Source organism: Rhinolophus hipposideros (genome assembly GCF_964194185.1).
Source record: "Rhinolophus hipposideros genome assembly, chromosome: 23".
Lineage (NCBI taxonomy): Eukaryota > Metazoa > Chordata > Mammalia > Chiroptera > Rhinolophidae > Rhinolophus > Rhinolophus hipposideros.
The window spans coordinates 21,308,681-21,322,050 of record NC_138069.1 but is presented as its reverse complement, the minus strand read 5'-3'; the positions used below and the strand labels follow the sequence as shown (position 1 = coordinate 21,322,050).

Here is a 13,370-nt window from a genome sequence, read left to right as displayed (position 1 = left end):
CTTAGTGCGATATTAATAATGGTAGTCTTATCACGATAAAATGGATACATATATTTATGTTGTTGGTATTCATGTAACATTGCATGATATAATATTGATATATACAATAATATTAATCAAAATTAATATTGTAATATCTACCATCTATAGTAATTAATAATTATTCATCTCCCATGTGGTCCACCCTTTCCAAAGTATTTTTGATATATTTTCTAACTCAATCCTCACAATTCTTTGAGAATGATGGCACCAATTCTAGCTTACACACAAGAACAGTGAGGCTGAGAGAGGTGAAGCGCTAACCCAAGTTTTCAGAGCAAACAAGGAGATCTGGGCTCTGACCCAGCCCTGGCTCCCGGCTCACGCTGGGCTCCAATCAGCTTCCTTTATATTACATGCAAGGGGAGACTATTCCTCACTTTTTCTTGTCTGAAATTCAGATAAAACAAATACTCACTATATCACAGAGCTGCTAAGGAGGCTAAATGTATTGATACATGTAAAGCCTTTACAATGGTTCCTGACTCACACATAGTAAGCCCTTGATAAATGCTATGATGTGGTCCAGCTGAAATTTTTCTCCATAAAACATGGCCATTAATCAAAATTGATTCTTTTACTAAGTAGTTTTTTTCCATTTCAAGCGTTACCATCTTCATATTTTTTCATTGTTGCATAGGAATAATTCTTCGTCTTTTGGTATACTCATTCACACAATTTATAGTAAGATATAAAATCTATTTCTTTAGTGGTACAATCTGAGCTGCAAATAATTTTCAGAAAATGCTTTCACTACAAAATTTTTATTGGCTGTTTTTTCCAAATGTCAGTCAAATCCTTTTTTTTAGCTCCTTTATAGTGAAATACTTTTCCTAAGCTTAAAAAAAACGGTCATACTTAGAAATCCTACCAAAAAAAAGAAAAAAAGGTAGTTTATATAACAACCAAAATAACTGAACATAAAATTGCCAAATGTTATTTAATGCCTTTGAATTTTGTTTGGGTTCTATGGATTCATTTTATTGACGGACAAGGAGGCCAGTGTTTGTTTGTATTTGTTTTTGTCTTCAGGCTGGAATATATTTTCCGTATGCCTGTATTTTCACTTTTTTTCTTTGCCATTCACCTCTACAGTACACACATGAAAGAGTAGTGTTTCTAATCTGAGAGAAATGACAGAATCACAAAGTGATACAATCTAATGTGCCTGCAGAGAATTTGACATAATTTTAGATTATAAGTATCTCCTCTCATATCCAGTAATAATACCTTACATTTCATAGTACTTAACAGTTCAAGATACTTATTCATGCATTATCTAATTTAACCCTAAATGTAACTCTTTACAGGTATTTTTTGAAGTGTAATCAAAGATCCTCAGAAGGATAAAGCATAACTTTCTTAGGATAACTTTCTTAGAGATAGCAGATGGTGAAATCAAAATGCAAATCCAGAATTCCTTACCCTTTGTCCATTTTTACTACACTTTCTCATTATTCTAGAAAGAATTGCTAACATTTCCTTTAGTAACTTGTTACCAGACAGCTCTTGTGGTCATGATTCTATTCCAAATGCCTAATGTAAATACATCCTGCTGAAATGGAAGATGCCTAATTTCCCATTATTTGAGCTAAAGTACTTTCGCAAGGTCCTAGATGGAAGGTAATTGATCAGAGTTACTAAATCAGTGAAAAATAATGCCCCCTTTTAAAAAAGATTACATTTCCATCCAGAAGAGTAATCAGCAAACTTTTTCTGTAAAGGGCAAAGCAATAAATACCTTAGATTTTGTAGGATAGTCTCTCTAAGACTAATCAACTCTATTGTAGCCTGAAAGCAGTCCAGTTAATATGTAAATGCATAGGCATGGCTGTGTTCCAACAAAACTTTATTCACAAAAACAGGGCAGGAAAGATTTGGCCCACAGGCTATAGTTTGCCCACCCATGGTCTAAAAGGTACCTACTTCAGTTTATTGTAGAAAAATGGAGAATAAGATTTAGGCTTTCTTTATCAAGGCACTGAGGGAAACATCACGCAGAGGACAAGAAACATTCTTGTATGTTAGGGATGTCTTTGTTTTATCTTATACAGGGAAGGGATGGATGAGGGGCTGCTCTGGGTAACCTCATTAGCCTGTGTTCTCTAAACTGTATGACAGGACATATTCTTGCCTATGGTCAGAGGGCTAGTTAGGAAAACATATTGGAACACGTTCTTGAATTCCATGCATGCTCTTTGGCTCCTTATTATGTGTTGTGCTGGCAATTATTGGGTAGACAAAGATGATCAAGACTCATTGGCTGCCTTCTAGGTATTTCCAGTCTGGGTAGGGGTAGAAGAGGAGGTAATGAGGACAGACAAGTGTACAGGAAACCATAACATAAAGAAAAATATGCTTCCGGCCTTGTGTTCACGGCAGCATTATTTACCATAGCCAAGATGTGGAGGAAACCTGGGTGTCCCTGAATGGATGAATGTATAAAGAAGAGGTAGTACATTATACAATGGAATGTCACTTAGCCATAAAAAGGAACGAAATCTTGCCATCTGCAACAACATGGATGGACCTGGAGGGTATTGTGCTGAGTGTAGTAAATTAGATAGAGGAAGACGGATGCAATGTGGAATCTAAAGAACAAAATAAATGAACAAACAAAACAGAAACAAACTCATAGATACAGAAAACGTTTTGATGATTGCCAGATGGGAGGAGGTTTTGGCGGGGGCAGGGGTAAAAAGGGGGAAGGAATTGGGAAGTACAAGTTGGTAGTTACAAAATAGTTATAGGGATATAAAGTATAGCATAAAGAATATAGTCAATAACGTAACAACTATGTATGGTGTCAAATGGGTACTAGATTTATGTGGGTGGTCACTTTATGTGTTATATAAATGTCTAATCACCATGTTGTGTTCCTAAAACTAATATAATGTTGAAATTACATTAACTGTAATTGAAAAATTGAAAAATTATTAAAAAAAAAGAAAAATGGGGACGGGGCCAGCACAGAGATATTAGCAAAGTGCAGTGAGAAGACAAAGGCAGAAGACATGAGCTTTGTCCTGGGCAATCAGGCATGGCATGACCAACGAGGGTGACATCTAGCTGGGCCACAAGGAATGAGAGGCTCCCAAAAGGAGTTGAGGGAAAGGCAGGTCAGGAAGAGGAAACTGTCGGCACCCAGGTACAGAAAGGCAGGGCATGTGCAGAAAGCAGCGTAATCCCCTGTGACTGGAGAGGAAGAGTGAGAAGTAGAATGGGAGCCGGAAGTCCAACCAAATCTTCTAAGAGCCTGCAAGGCAAAGCTGATGTGTTGAGATTTTATTCAGGAGCTCAAAGGAGCCCTGGGTAACTCTTGAGCAGGCACATAAATCAGATCAGAACTAGGCTTTACTCAAACAATATCACCAGCTGTATTTTACACTTAGACCAGGTCTCACTGCAGACTTACGATAGATATTCCAAGTGCTCAGTGTGGCTAATGACCACCATATTGGATAGCACATATCTAGAGCATATGAGATTCGAGGCATCGGGATGGGATCTCGGCCTAAGCTGGAGACAAGATCGGAGGATGGTTGTTTGAGGACACCTGGCTGCGTATTTTGCCAAGTCTCCTTGTGTCCTGAGTTCTTTTAGAATAACCAACATGGGAATAATTGGTGTACCTTTAAAATACTTGTAAAATGTCATGTGGATTTAGAAAATTCTGTTCTAGCTATAGGTAGGGAAACTCCGAAGGTAAGTAAAATCTGACACTTTATCATTCCAATGGTTTCAGTAAGGAGCTTGAATCTTAACATTTTTTCAGCTGGACAGGCTCTTTTTTATGAAACATTCCAATTTACGAAATATTCCAAATTATTGTATAAAACATTCCAACTTTACAAATGGCAGAGACTCAGTTATCACTCAACGATATATTACTTCTGGATCTGCCCAGTTCTTCCTGTTTCCAGGTAACTGTGTGTGTGTGTGTGTGTGTGTGTGTGTGTGTGTGTGTGTGTGCGCACACATGACAGAGACAAAGAGGAACAAAGACAGGCAGCAGAGATGAAGTTGGCGGAAGAGGAGAGTAGAACAGGAGCCATGAGGCTTTTTGAAGCTCCATATTCCAGGGCCCCACCCTAATCTACTGAATCAGAGACAGACAGACTCACAGCCAGAATAAGGAAGTGCCATTGCTAATCTATAAGGATACCATATTATCATTGGAAATGTAACAAAACACAAGACTTTTTTTTTTTTTTTTAACCAGAATACCTGAATGGTATAAAGGTTAGAAGGAATGCTTTATTAAACTACTTGGTGTTGGTTTAGTGGAGAGCAAGAGAGGTAGCTAAGAGTGGGGATAGAGAAGGGTGCAAAGCGGCAACCATGGTACATGCAGAAATAACAACAGCTACTAAACTCCTTTAACAGAGAGAGAGCCTAATGGACTGCAGGGTTGGGGGCGGGTATGTGTATATGCATAAAGCTTGGGATGGAACTAAGTTGCCATATTAAGAAAGGAGAGGTGCAGGATATATATCAACTGTCTTCATTCTTCATCTTCCCCGTAGCAGCAGCAGCATCTACTCTTCCAAAAAAAAAAGACAAAGTGGAAATTACTCAATATTACTTTAGGTACAGTTTACTAGTCTTACCGTAATATTGAATGGCGAACTATCTTGAGACACCCACATTTATCAATTTGGACCTACTTAGTGAAACATAGTCTGAAAAGCCCTGCAGATGGTCTGCTTGGAACTCCTTCCTGCTGAAGTGAAAATCCTTATAGGACTGCCTCCTAATTTTATTGTGTGCACCAATCACCCGGGGATTGGTTAAAATGCACGGTCTGATTTGTAGGTCTGGAAGGAAGCCCTCGATCCTACATTTCTGACATTTCTCATCAGCAGATCACACATCAAATAGTAAGGCTTCAGCACGTCAAACTTTTGTCTGAACAAAGTAATATAAGCCTCCTTAGGCATTTCCTCCTTTGACACAACTCTATTCCCATTTTTAAAACCTGTGGTTCCCTTCTTTCCCTTGGAGCCCACAGTGGCCTGGAATTTGAAAGGAGATGAGGAATTGAGAGATCACAAGGGCCTGAGCTGTGAATCCTGCCTAGGAGCACACCTGTCCTTTGAGGCTCATCTCTTTCATCCTTCCGTCTTTTTGCCTTTAGGTATCTAAGCTTGAAAGAGAGAAGACTCAAGAAGCAAAGAGGATTCGTGAACTGGAGCAGCGCAAGCACACGGTCCTGGTAACGGAACTCAAAGCCAAGCTCCATGAGGAGAAGATGAAGGAGCTGCAGGCCGTGAGGGAGAATCTCATTAAGCAGCACGAGCAAGAAATGTCAAGGACAGTGAAGGTGCGGGATGGGGAGATTCAGAGGCTCAAGTCGGCTCTGTGTGCTCTCCGCGACGGCAGCAGTGACAAAGTAAGGACCGCGCTCACCATTGAGGCCCGGGAGGAGGCCCGGAAACTGTTTGATGTGGAGCGCCTTAAGCTCTTACAGGAGATTGCGGACCTGAAAACTGCCAAGAAGCAGGTGGACGAGGCTTTAAGCAATATGATCCAAGCGGATAAAATCAAGGCCGGGGACCTGAGGAGTGAGCATCAGTCCCACCAGGAAGCCATCTCGAAAATCAAGTGGGAGTCGGAACGGGATATCCGGAGGCTGGTTAGTAACACTGTGCAGTAACCCAATGCAGACCATTCTCTTTCCAGTTTCAGAGCATGGATTTGCTTTTTCAGGCGTTTCTCATGAGTGGATTATAAACAGTGCCCACTAGTGTTCTATCCAAAATACAAGATAGGTTGGTAAGCAGGTAGGTAGGTGGGTGGGTGGGTGGATGGATGGATGGATGGATGGATCAATGGATGGATGTTATGCTCAGGACAAAATTAGCATCACAAAAAGGTAAAAGATTTTGGATCACCTTTCTCCTAAAAACTAGATTGGTCCAGCACTGTGCATATGGAAAGTACCTATTCCATGATTCCTGTTTTTTTGGATGTCTGTAAAAATACTTTTAAATTATGAACTCTTCCAAAATCAGCATGCTTTTGTAGAATTTCCATTTATAAAATGTTATTGGGTTTTTACAAGTGTAGGGAAAGTTTCTATGGCTTTCAAGATGTCTAAAAAAGCGCAGCCACTTGGAAACATCCTGAGTGATTCATCAGCCTTCTTTCCAGGAACCTTGTCTGGAAGCAATAAATAAAACTATAAAATTCCTAGCCATTTTTAAAGTAGATCTTTTTTCCCCAAAATAAACCGATGCCATTGTAATTTTTAAATTGGACATCATTCTTAAGTAGCTTTCTTGCTATTACCAATTTTAAAACTTACTTCAACACCTACAGAGTTGGGTCTTTCTTTTTAATATAGATGAGCAAAAGCCACATCGATCTCTCACTATGTTTAAAAATAAAACAAATATCATTATTGTGGAAAAGCTGTAATGTCCTAGGATGACCTTATCCAGTTATTTTAGAAGAAACATTTACATGCATACGAAAGGTTAGACAATTAAGCTCGCAAACTTTCCACTGTGCACTCACACAGTGAAAAGTTCACATATTTAATTGTCCGACCTTTCATATATATTCAGAATGTTTAGCATTAGTTGTATCTTAGTTATCTTACCAACTTAACCAGCACCTGTGAGAATGTACTTTATGCTTCTCTAAAAATAATACTTTCTTAGCTAAAACTACACTTTCCCTCTTGTGTCTGCCGATTCTAAGCAATTATTTTCTAAGAATTCTAATTATGTTCCTTGGGTGATATCTCTAGGATTTCAATTTCAAGTAAAAAAAAAATGGTTACCATAGAACATTTTAAAATGTTAAACGTGTAATTTTCTTTGTACTGAAACACAGTGTGACTGTAAAATGTTGCCTCTGCCACACTTTCTTCATTCTGTATCTGCAATTCATTCTACTGCACTGGTGACAAAAAGATCAAACACAGCGCAGAAATACTGATTTCTGCCCTACCTTTGGTTTTTGAAACAATGGCTGATGAGGAAGAATCAGTACTATGAAATCTGGAATCAGCAGGTAGATAATTGAAAAGGAAGCTTTACATTAAATATTTTTGTTTGTTGATGGTTTTCAATGTAAAATCTGCAAAGATATTCACTTGTTGATTTGTAATGTTTTTCCATCACTTTCTTTCACTGACACATTGCTGAAGTAGATATGAATTCCCTAAAACCTATGGTACCTCAAGAGTGGTTCAAATATTGGGTGCAAACAGAATAACAGGAAACTTTTTCAGTCATATAGATGCAGTTGTCTTAATTTTCACCTTCTTATCTTGTCCCTAATCTCATCCCAGCTCCATGTTTGAAACTGGAAGTAAGAGAAATGGGAGCAGTTCTGTTGAGAAAATTTCCCCAGGGAATTCGGGTATATAGCTCCTTCCCATCTAAGAACAAAACTCTGGAAGATTTTGGTATTCAGAGACCAGAGTCCATGCTTATAATCACTGTAAAATAGAGTCTCCTCAACACTAATTCCTGGATATTCTACAGAAAACCACTTTGGGAAATGCTGGAAGTATATGGCTATTCTTGGTGCCAGTAGAATGTCTAATAGAAAGGGCTCTAGAGTCAGAAGGCTGATTTTAAAATCAGGCTTAACCACTTATTAGCCATATGACAATGACCACGTTCACTCTTCAGGTCCTCAGTCATCATCTGTGAAATGGTGATAACAGAACCTACATAAAAGGATTGTTAATAAAAATGAGAAAAAGTATGTAAAACTCTGTGTTTAGTGCTTTGAATGTGGTAAAAGACCAATAGATTTCAGCTATGATGATGGTGATGAGGAATATGATTATATGGGCAGTAACGGAATTATTTCCCAGCAAGTTTAGTTAGATAAGGTACATCAGAACCAAGTGGGAGCATGCAGATCTGGAACTACAAGAAGCAGTAAATAACACCATAGATGACAGGTATGACAAATGAACGTGCTACTTAGTTAAAGATAATATTGGACTCAAGTCTTCTATCAGGAGACAGAAACTAAAGACAATGCTTTTATTCCCAAATTTACAAAACAGTGTTTGATTCCTCACCAAATTATTAGATGGTATTGTAGGATCATGCAGAATTTAGCCCAGTGCTCTCTAAAACTTGACCTAAAATTTCCTCATGCGATTTGGAGGCAATAGCTCACAAATATTTACATGTGACAAATATGTGACTATGTAACACAATTTCTGTTCCAATTTTTTTTTTTTTGTCTAAAGAGCACAGCAAAGAAAAATTTGTACAAAGTCACTTGTTTTTATAAGGAGACATCTTTATAAAGAGACGGGATTGCATTAAACGTCTCCCTAATCTCTATTTTGAATATTCACCTACAATATAATGAAATAGAAGACAGGTTTCATCTGATAGCTATGCTTTCTTCAAAAATTCTTTATAGACAGTCACTTCACTAGCCTTGGGATGGCGAAGACATTTCAGTCCGGTGGAACTCTAGACAATTGGTATCGAATGCTTCTGAGACCACACCCAGGCTTAGCAGAAATGAGTGTTGGGACCAGTAAACATATCCCATGGATGCAGGAGGGGAAATAGTGCTAATATAATCAGGTATTTTCTGCCCCTGTTCTTGTTCCAGCCATGGTTTTCTGACAGTGAGGGTAAAACGGTGGCCAAGAACCACTCTGCAACATGGATAGGAATGGAATGAGCCACGTGACACGATCCACGGAAAGACCTAATACCAGACTCACTACACATTGGTATTGGGGAAGGATTAAGCTATGGGGAAGTCTGCAGCTTCTTCAGTTCCAAGCGATCCATTCATAGTGGCTACTGCTATTTGAACTGAACTCAAAGGTTATTCCCCCCAAAGAGGATGTAACACCAAAAATTGTCCTGGGAAGCATTGTAGTGGAACATTTAGTATCTGTCTTTATTAACACTGATGGCCCATTTTACTTAACTTTTCCTTTCCATTTCCAACCAACCTGGACCATTTCAAACAATACATTGATCAAAGCATCTACACGGAATATACTGAAGAGAAAAATTATTCTCTTTGACCCCGGATTAGCCTAGGATAGCCCTTCATTATGCAGTCTTGCCTTGTCTTATTCATGAATTCAATACACTTGTCATATCCATGACTTTTTTCTGTCTCAATATGCAGAGAGAAGTTAAACTTGTACCATTATAAAAATGTGTTTCTTTGCAGCATTGTTAAATAAAATGTCGTGGGTATCGTTTAATTCAGATGGATGAAATCAAAGCCAAGGACAGGATCATCTTTTCCCTGGAAAAGGAACTGGAGACCCAAACAGGCTATGTACAGAAACTCCAGCTGCAGAAGGAGGCTTTGGATGAACAACTCTTTCTGGTCAAGGAGGCTGAGTGTAACATGAGCAGTCCGAAACGAGAAATTCCAGGGAGAGCAGGAGATGGCTCCGAACACTGCAGCAGTCCTGTAAGTCTATTCAAATTGAAGTTAAGAACACAGGAGTCATCTTTTATTTAGCTCCCAACTTTCACGTTTCACTTAAGCTCTTTTCCTGTTTAGTGCAAAGAAATCAATTCTATCTCCCAGTATAAAACCAGCTAGTATCTTCGGAACAAGATTTTCTAAACTCATAGGCAACAAAGTGGTCTACACTGCATTAGCAGATCACAAGAGAATTACAGATCTGTAAAAACCCTTCATAGAATTTTTCTAGTCAAGCAATACCTACCCAAACTTCAGCCTATTACAAGAATTATAAATTAGATGAGAATACTTTGCATCTTGCCAAGACTGGTAATTTTCCCTTGTGTGAACAATTGGGTTGGAAATTGGTAAAGACGGTTATCATCTACGAGTGGTCAAAACGTGTAACTATATAAGATTAAACCATTTATATCATCATCTGAATGTTTCTAGTTTGATTGAATTTGTCACTTATTTCTGTGGATTTTCATCATTTTATATGAGAAATTATTTTCAGAAGTGCAATGATAGAAATCAGCTCATATATAGTTGGCTTTCATGTCTTATACTTTTCAAATCATTTAAGTGCTAAAGAGATGAAAATGAATTATTTAGGAACAGAGACAGGTTCCAAAGTAGTACTTAGAACCAAGTAATGAATAATTTATGAGTTGGTATTCAGGATATATATATCCCAGAAGGTGGTGGAAAGACTACAGAATTAGGATTTAGCAGATGTAAGTTTTAGTTGTATCACTCTTAATTACCTGCAGTGTAGCATAATTGTCAAGAGAATAGGCTCTAGAGTCAGACCCTTTAGTTCAAATTCTGGATCTGCCATTTACATTGTGACCTTAGGCAAATCATTTTACTGCTCAGAGTTTCTTCATCTGTAACAAAGATGGTACTCCATAATACTGGTCTAAGGTTTAGAAGAGATGATATGTGAAATGTTGAACAGTGTCTGGCACAGTTAGCATTCAATACATATTAGCTATTGATCCATTATTAGCCAGGAGACCTTGAACAAGTTATAGCCTCCCTGAATCTTACCTGTTCTGCTAAATCTTCTAGGATATTGTGAATCTAGGAATATAATGTGTGTGAAACTGCTTTGTCAACAGTATAACACTATCAAAGTATAAGATGATGATGATGGCATTGCAAGTGCTGATAAGAATGGTCCTATGGGCTCTGGAGAATAGAATTAAGCCATGACTGCTATGATCCATGGCAATTATGGCAGTCGTGAAGCTCTGGATAAAATATACCAGTGAAAGCTATCCTATAATATACTGCCTTTTATACATGAAAGTCATGCACTGACTTCCTTGCTCTGACCTTTTTCTCCAGGAGTATGCAGGAATTTACAAAGCCCATTCCCACCTCGTACTCAATCCCTTCTTTGGCTAAGTGTCAGAGCAGGACATCTGTCTGAGCTGTGGGGAGCGATGTGTAGCCATGACACAAAGATACTCCTTGAACCTCATGTAATCACTACAGACCATGGTCTCACAGCTCATAGATTTATTAAGCTGATCCAACCATCTACCACTCCCCCCTGCCAAGAGTCGGAGCTCCTGGGAGTAGCTGCCACATGAAATTCATCTGCAGTTTCAACCACACTTGGTCTTAAACCCAAGTGGTAAATATTGAGGGAGGGGGGTTAGAAGAGGGTAAATGTTTACTCTTCTCTGAATAAGAGAACACTTTACTCTCACCTCATAAGCCAGATAAAAGAAGCTATACCTATTACTTTTATGAGTGGTATTCCAAACTTCGTAAAAAGTGTTGCTGAAGAAATACCCGTTTTAATTTTCATGTGTAGGATTTGCGAAGAAATCAAAAGAGAATAGCTGAATTGAATGCCACTATAAGAAAATTAGAAGACAGGAATACTTTGCTTGGAGATGAACGAAATGAATTGGTGAGTTCTAATGGGAATTTTTTATTTTTTGTTAAGCATTATGTTGTAGAAGTACATATGATATTATAGACATATAACATGATAGAGAAAAGTACACAAATAATAAAGGTACAATTCAATAAGTATGCCAAAAGTGATATACCCATATAACCACTACCCGGATGAATAAGTAGATTACCAGCATCTCAGCACCTCTTTTTATGACCCCTACCAATCACCACTCTTCTAAAGTTAACCACTACACTGACTTCTATCATGATAGATGTCTATGACCATTTTTAAAATTTGTTATAAAGGGAATTGTACAATATTTACTCTCTTGTATCTGTTTTTTCCCCTCAGCATTACATTTTTGAGACGCATCCATTGTGTTCCATGTAGGATTAATTCATTTTCATACTCTAATATTCAATTAATATGCCACAATATACTTATTTTTCTATTGTTAATGAACATTTATGTCATTTCTTAACAGTTTCAAGCTGTTAATGGTGCTTGTACATGTCTTTGGTGAGAAAATATGTTCATTTCTGGTGAGAAGATACCAAAGAACAGAATTACAGGATCAGAGGGCATGGATATAGTCAGCTTCAGTTAGTTTAGAAAACTAAACAGTTTCCCACAGCTGTTCAAACAATTTACATTCCCACCAGCAATGTATGAGGGTTGTAGTTTTGCCACATGTTTGCCAAAACGCAAAGATAATTGTTCATTTTAGTTATCTTGATGACTAAATTTTTATAGTGTATATTTTTATAGTGATTTTCATTTTCATTTTACTTCTTAAAAATGAGGTTACTTTTCAAATTTCTCTTGGCCTTTTGGGTAGTATCCTGCGTGTTTTGCCCTTTTTATTTTGCCCATTTATTTATTGTGCTGCCTTTATTTTCTTATTAATATTAGGAAGTTTTTTAGACCATCTTTTGGATATTTGTATTTAAAGTGTCCTGCTCTGTGGCTTCCATTTTATATTCATAATGGTGGTTTTGGTATAAAGAAGTTATGTCCAGCCTTTTCTTCTTTTAAATATTTGCGTTTTTTTAGGTCATAAATGTCTCTCTAAGCATGACTTTAGCTTTATCCTGTGGTTTCTTATTTTATAATGTATTGCTATTTAATTCAAATCTTTTCTAATATTATATAATTTCTAATTTGAAATTTTAGGTTACTCAAAAGGGTGTGGCTTAAGTTTTGCATGATTTTTTTGTTATTGATTTCTATCTTAGTTTCACTACAGAAAACATTCTATATTATTTAGTATTATTTCATTCCTTTAAAATTTTGTTGAGATTTACTTTATGACTCCAACATATGATCAATTTTATAAATGTTCTATTTTCACATGAAAAGAAGGCATACTCTGTAATTATTAGATGCAGTTTGAGTCAAGTTTATTAATAACCTTGTTTAAAGTCTTCTATATCCTTACTGATATTTTTGCCTGCTTTTTCTCCTAACAGATTATTTGTCTATTTCCAGTCTTAAGTCTGTCAATTTTACTCTCTCTCTCTCTCTCTCTCTCTATATATATATATATATATATATATATATATCTATATATAAATATATATATAGATATATATATATATATATTTCAAGTTATGGTACTAGTGATATATAAATTGAGATTTGTTATATGTTTTTGGTACATTGACCCTTTTATCATTATAAAATTTTTTTTTAATCTCTAGTAAATCTTTGTCTGATATTAATTGAACTATATTAGATTTTTTGCCCTTTAGCGTTTTCATGACATATAACTTTCAACTTTTCTCTGTTGTATTTAAAGTATATCTTTTAAAAGGAACATTTTGTTAAGTATTATGAACTGTGGTTATTGACTTACAGATATTTTCTTTTTTGTGTGTTTATCTGCATTTTCTATAAATAGCAGGTACTAGGTAAATTTAAATATTTAAAACCCTTGTCACTGACCTCCAGAAAAGAGACAAAGTTAAAAATAGTGTACCTTGTGCAATAA

The 13,370-nt window shown here is 36.9% G+C and overlaps 1 protein-coding gene across 2 annotated transcripts in view; it reads left to right on the top strand.

Annotated features, from left to right (window-relative positions):
- JAKMIP2 (janus kinase and microtubule interacting protein 2) overlaps positions 1-13,370 on the top strand; it is a 133,170-nt gene that overhangs the window by 84,093 nt on the left and 35,707 nt on the right. For both annotated transcript variants that reach the window (XM_081035798.1, XM_081035799.1), the window contains exons 3-5: positions 5,177-5,674; positions 9,256-9,465; positions 11,291-11,389. In XM_081035798.1, coding sequence (XP_080891924.1) covers positions 5,177-5,674; positions 9,256-9,465; positions 11,291-11,389 — 807 coding nt within the window. The remainder of the gene's footprint in view (positions 1-5,176; positions 5,675-9,255; positions 9,466-11,290; positions 11,390-13,370) is intronic.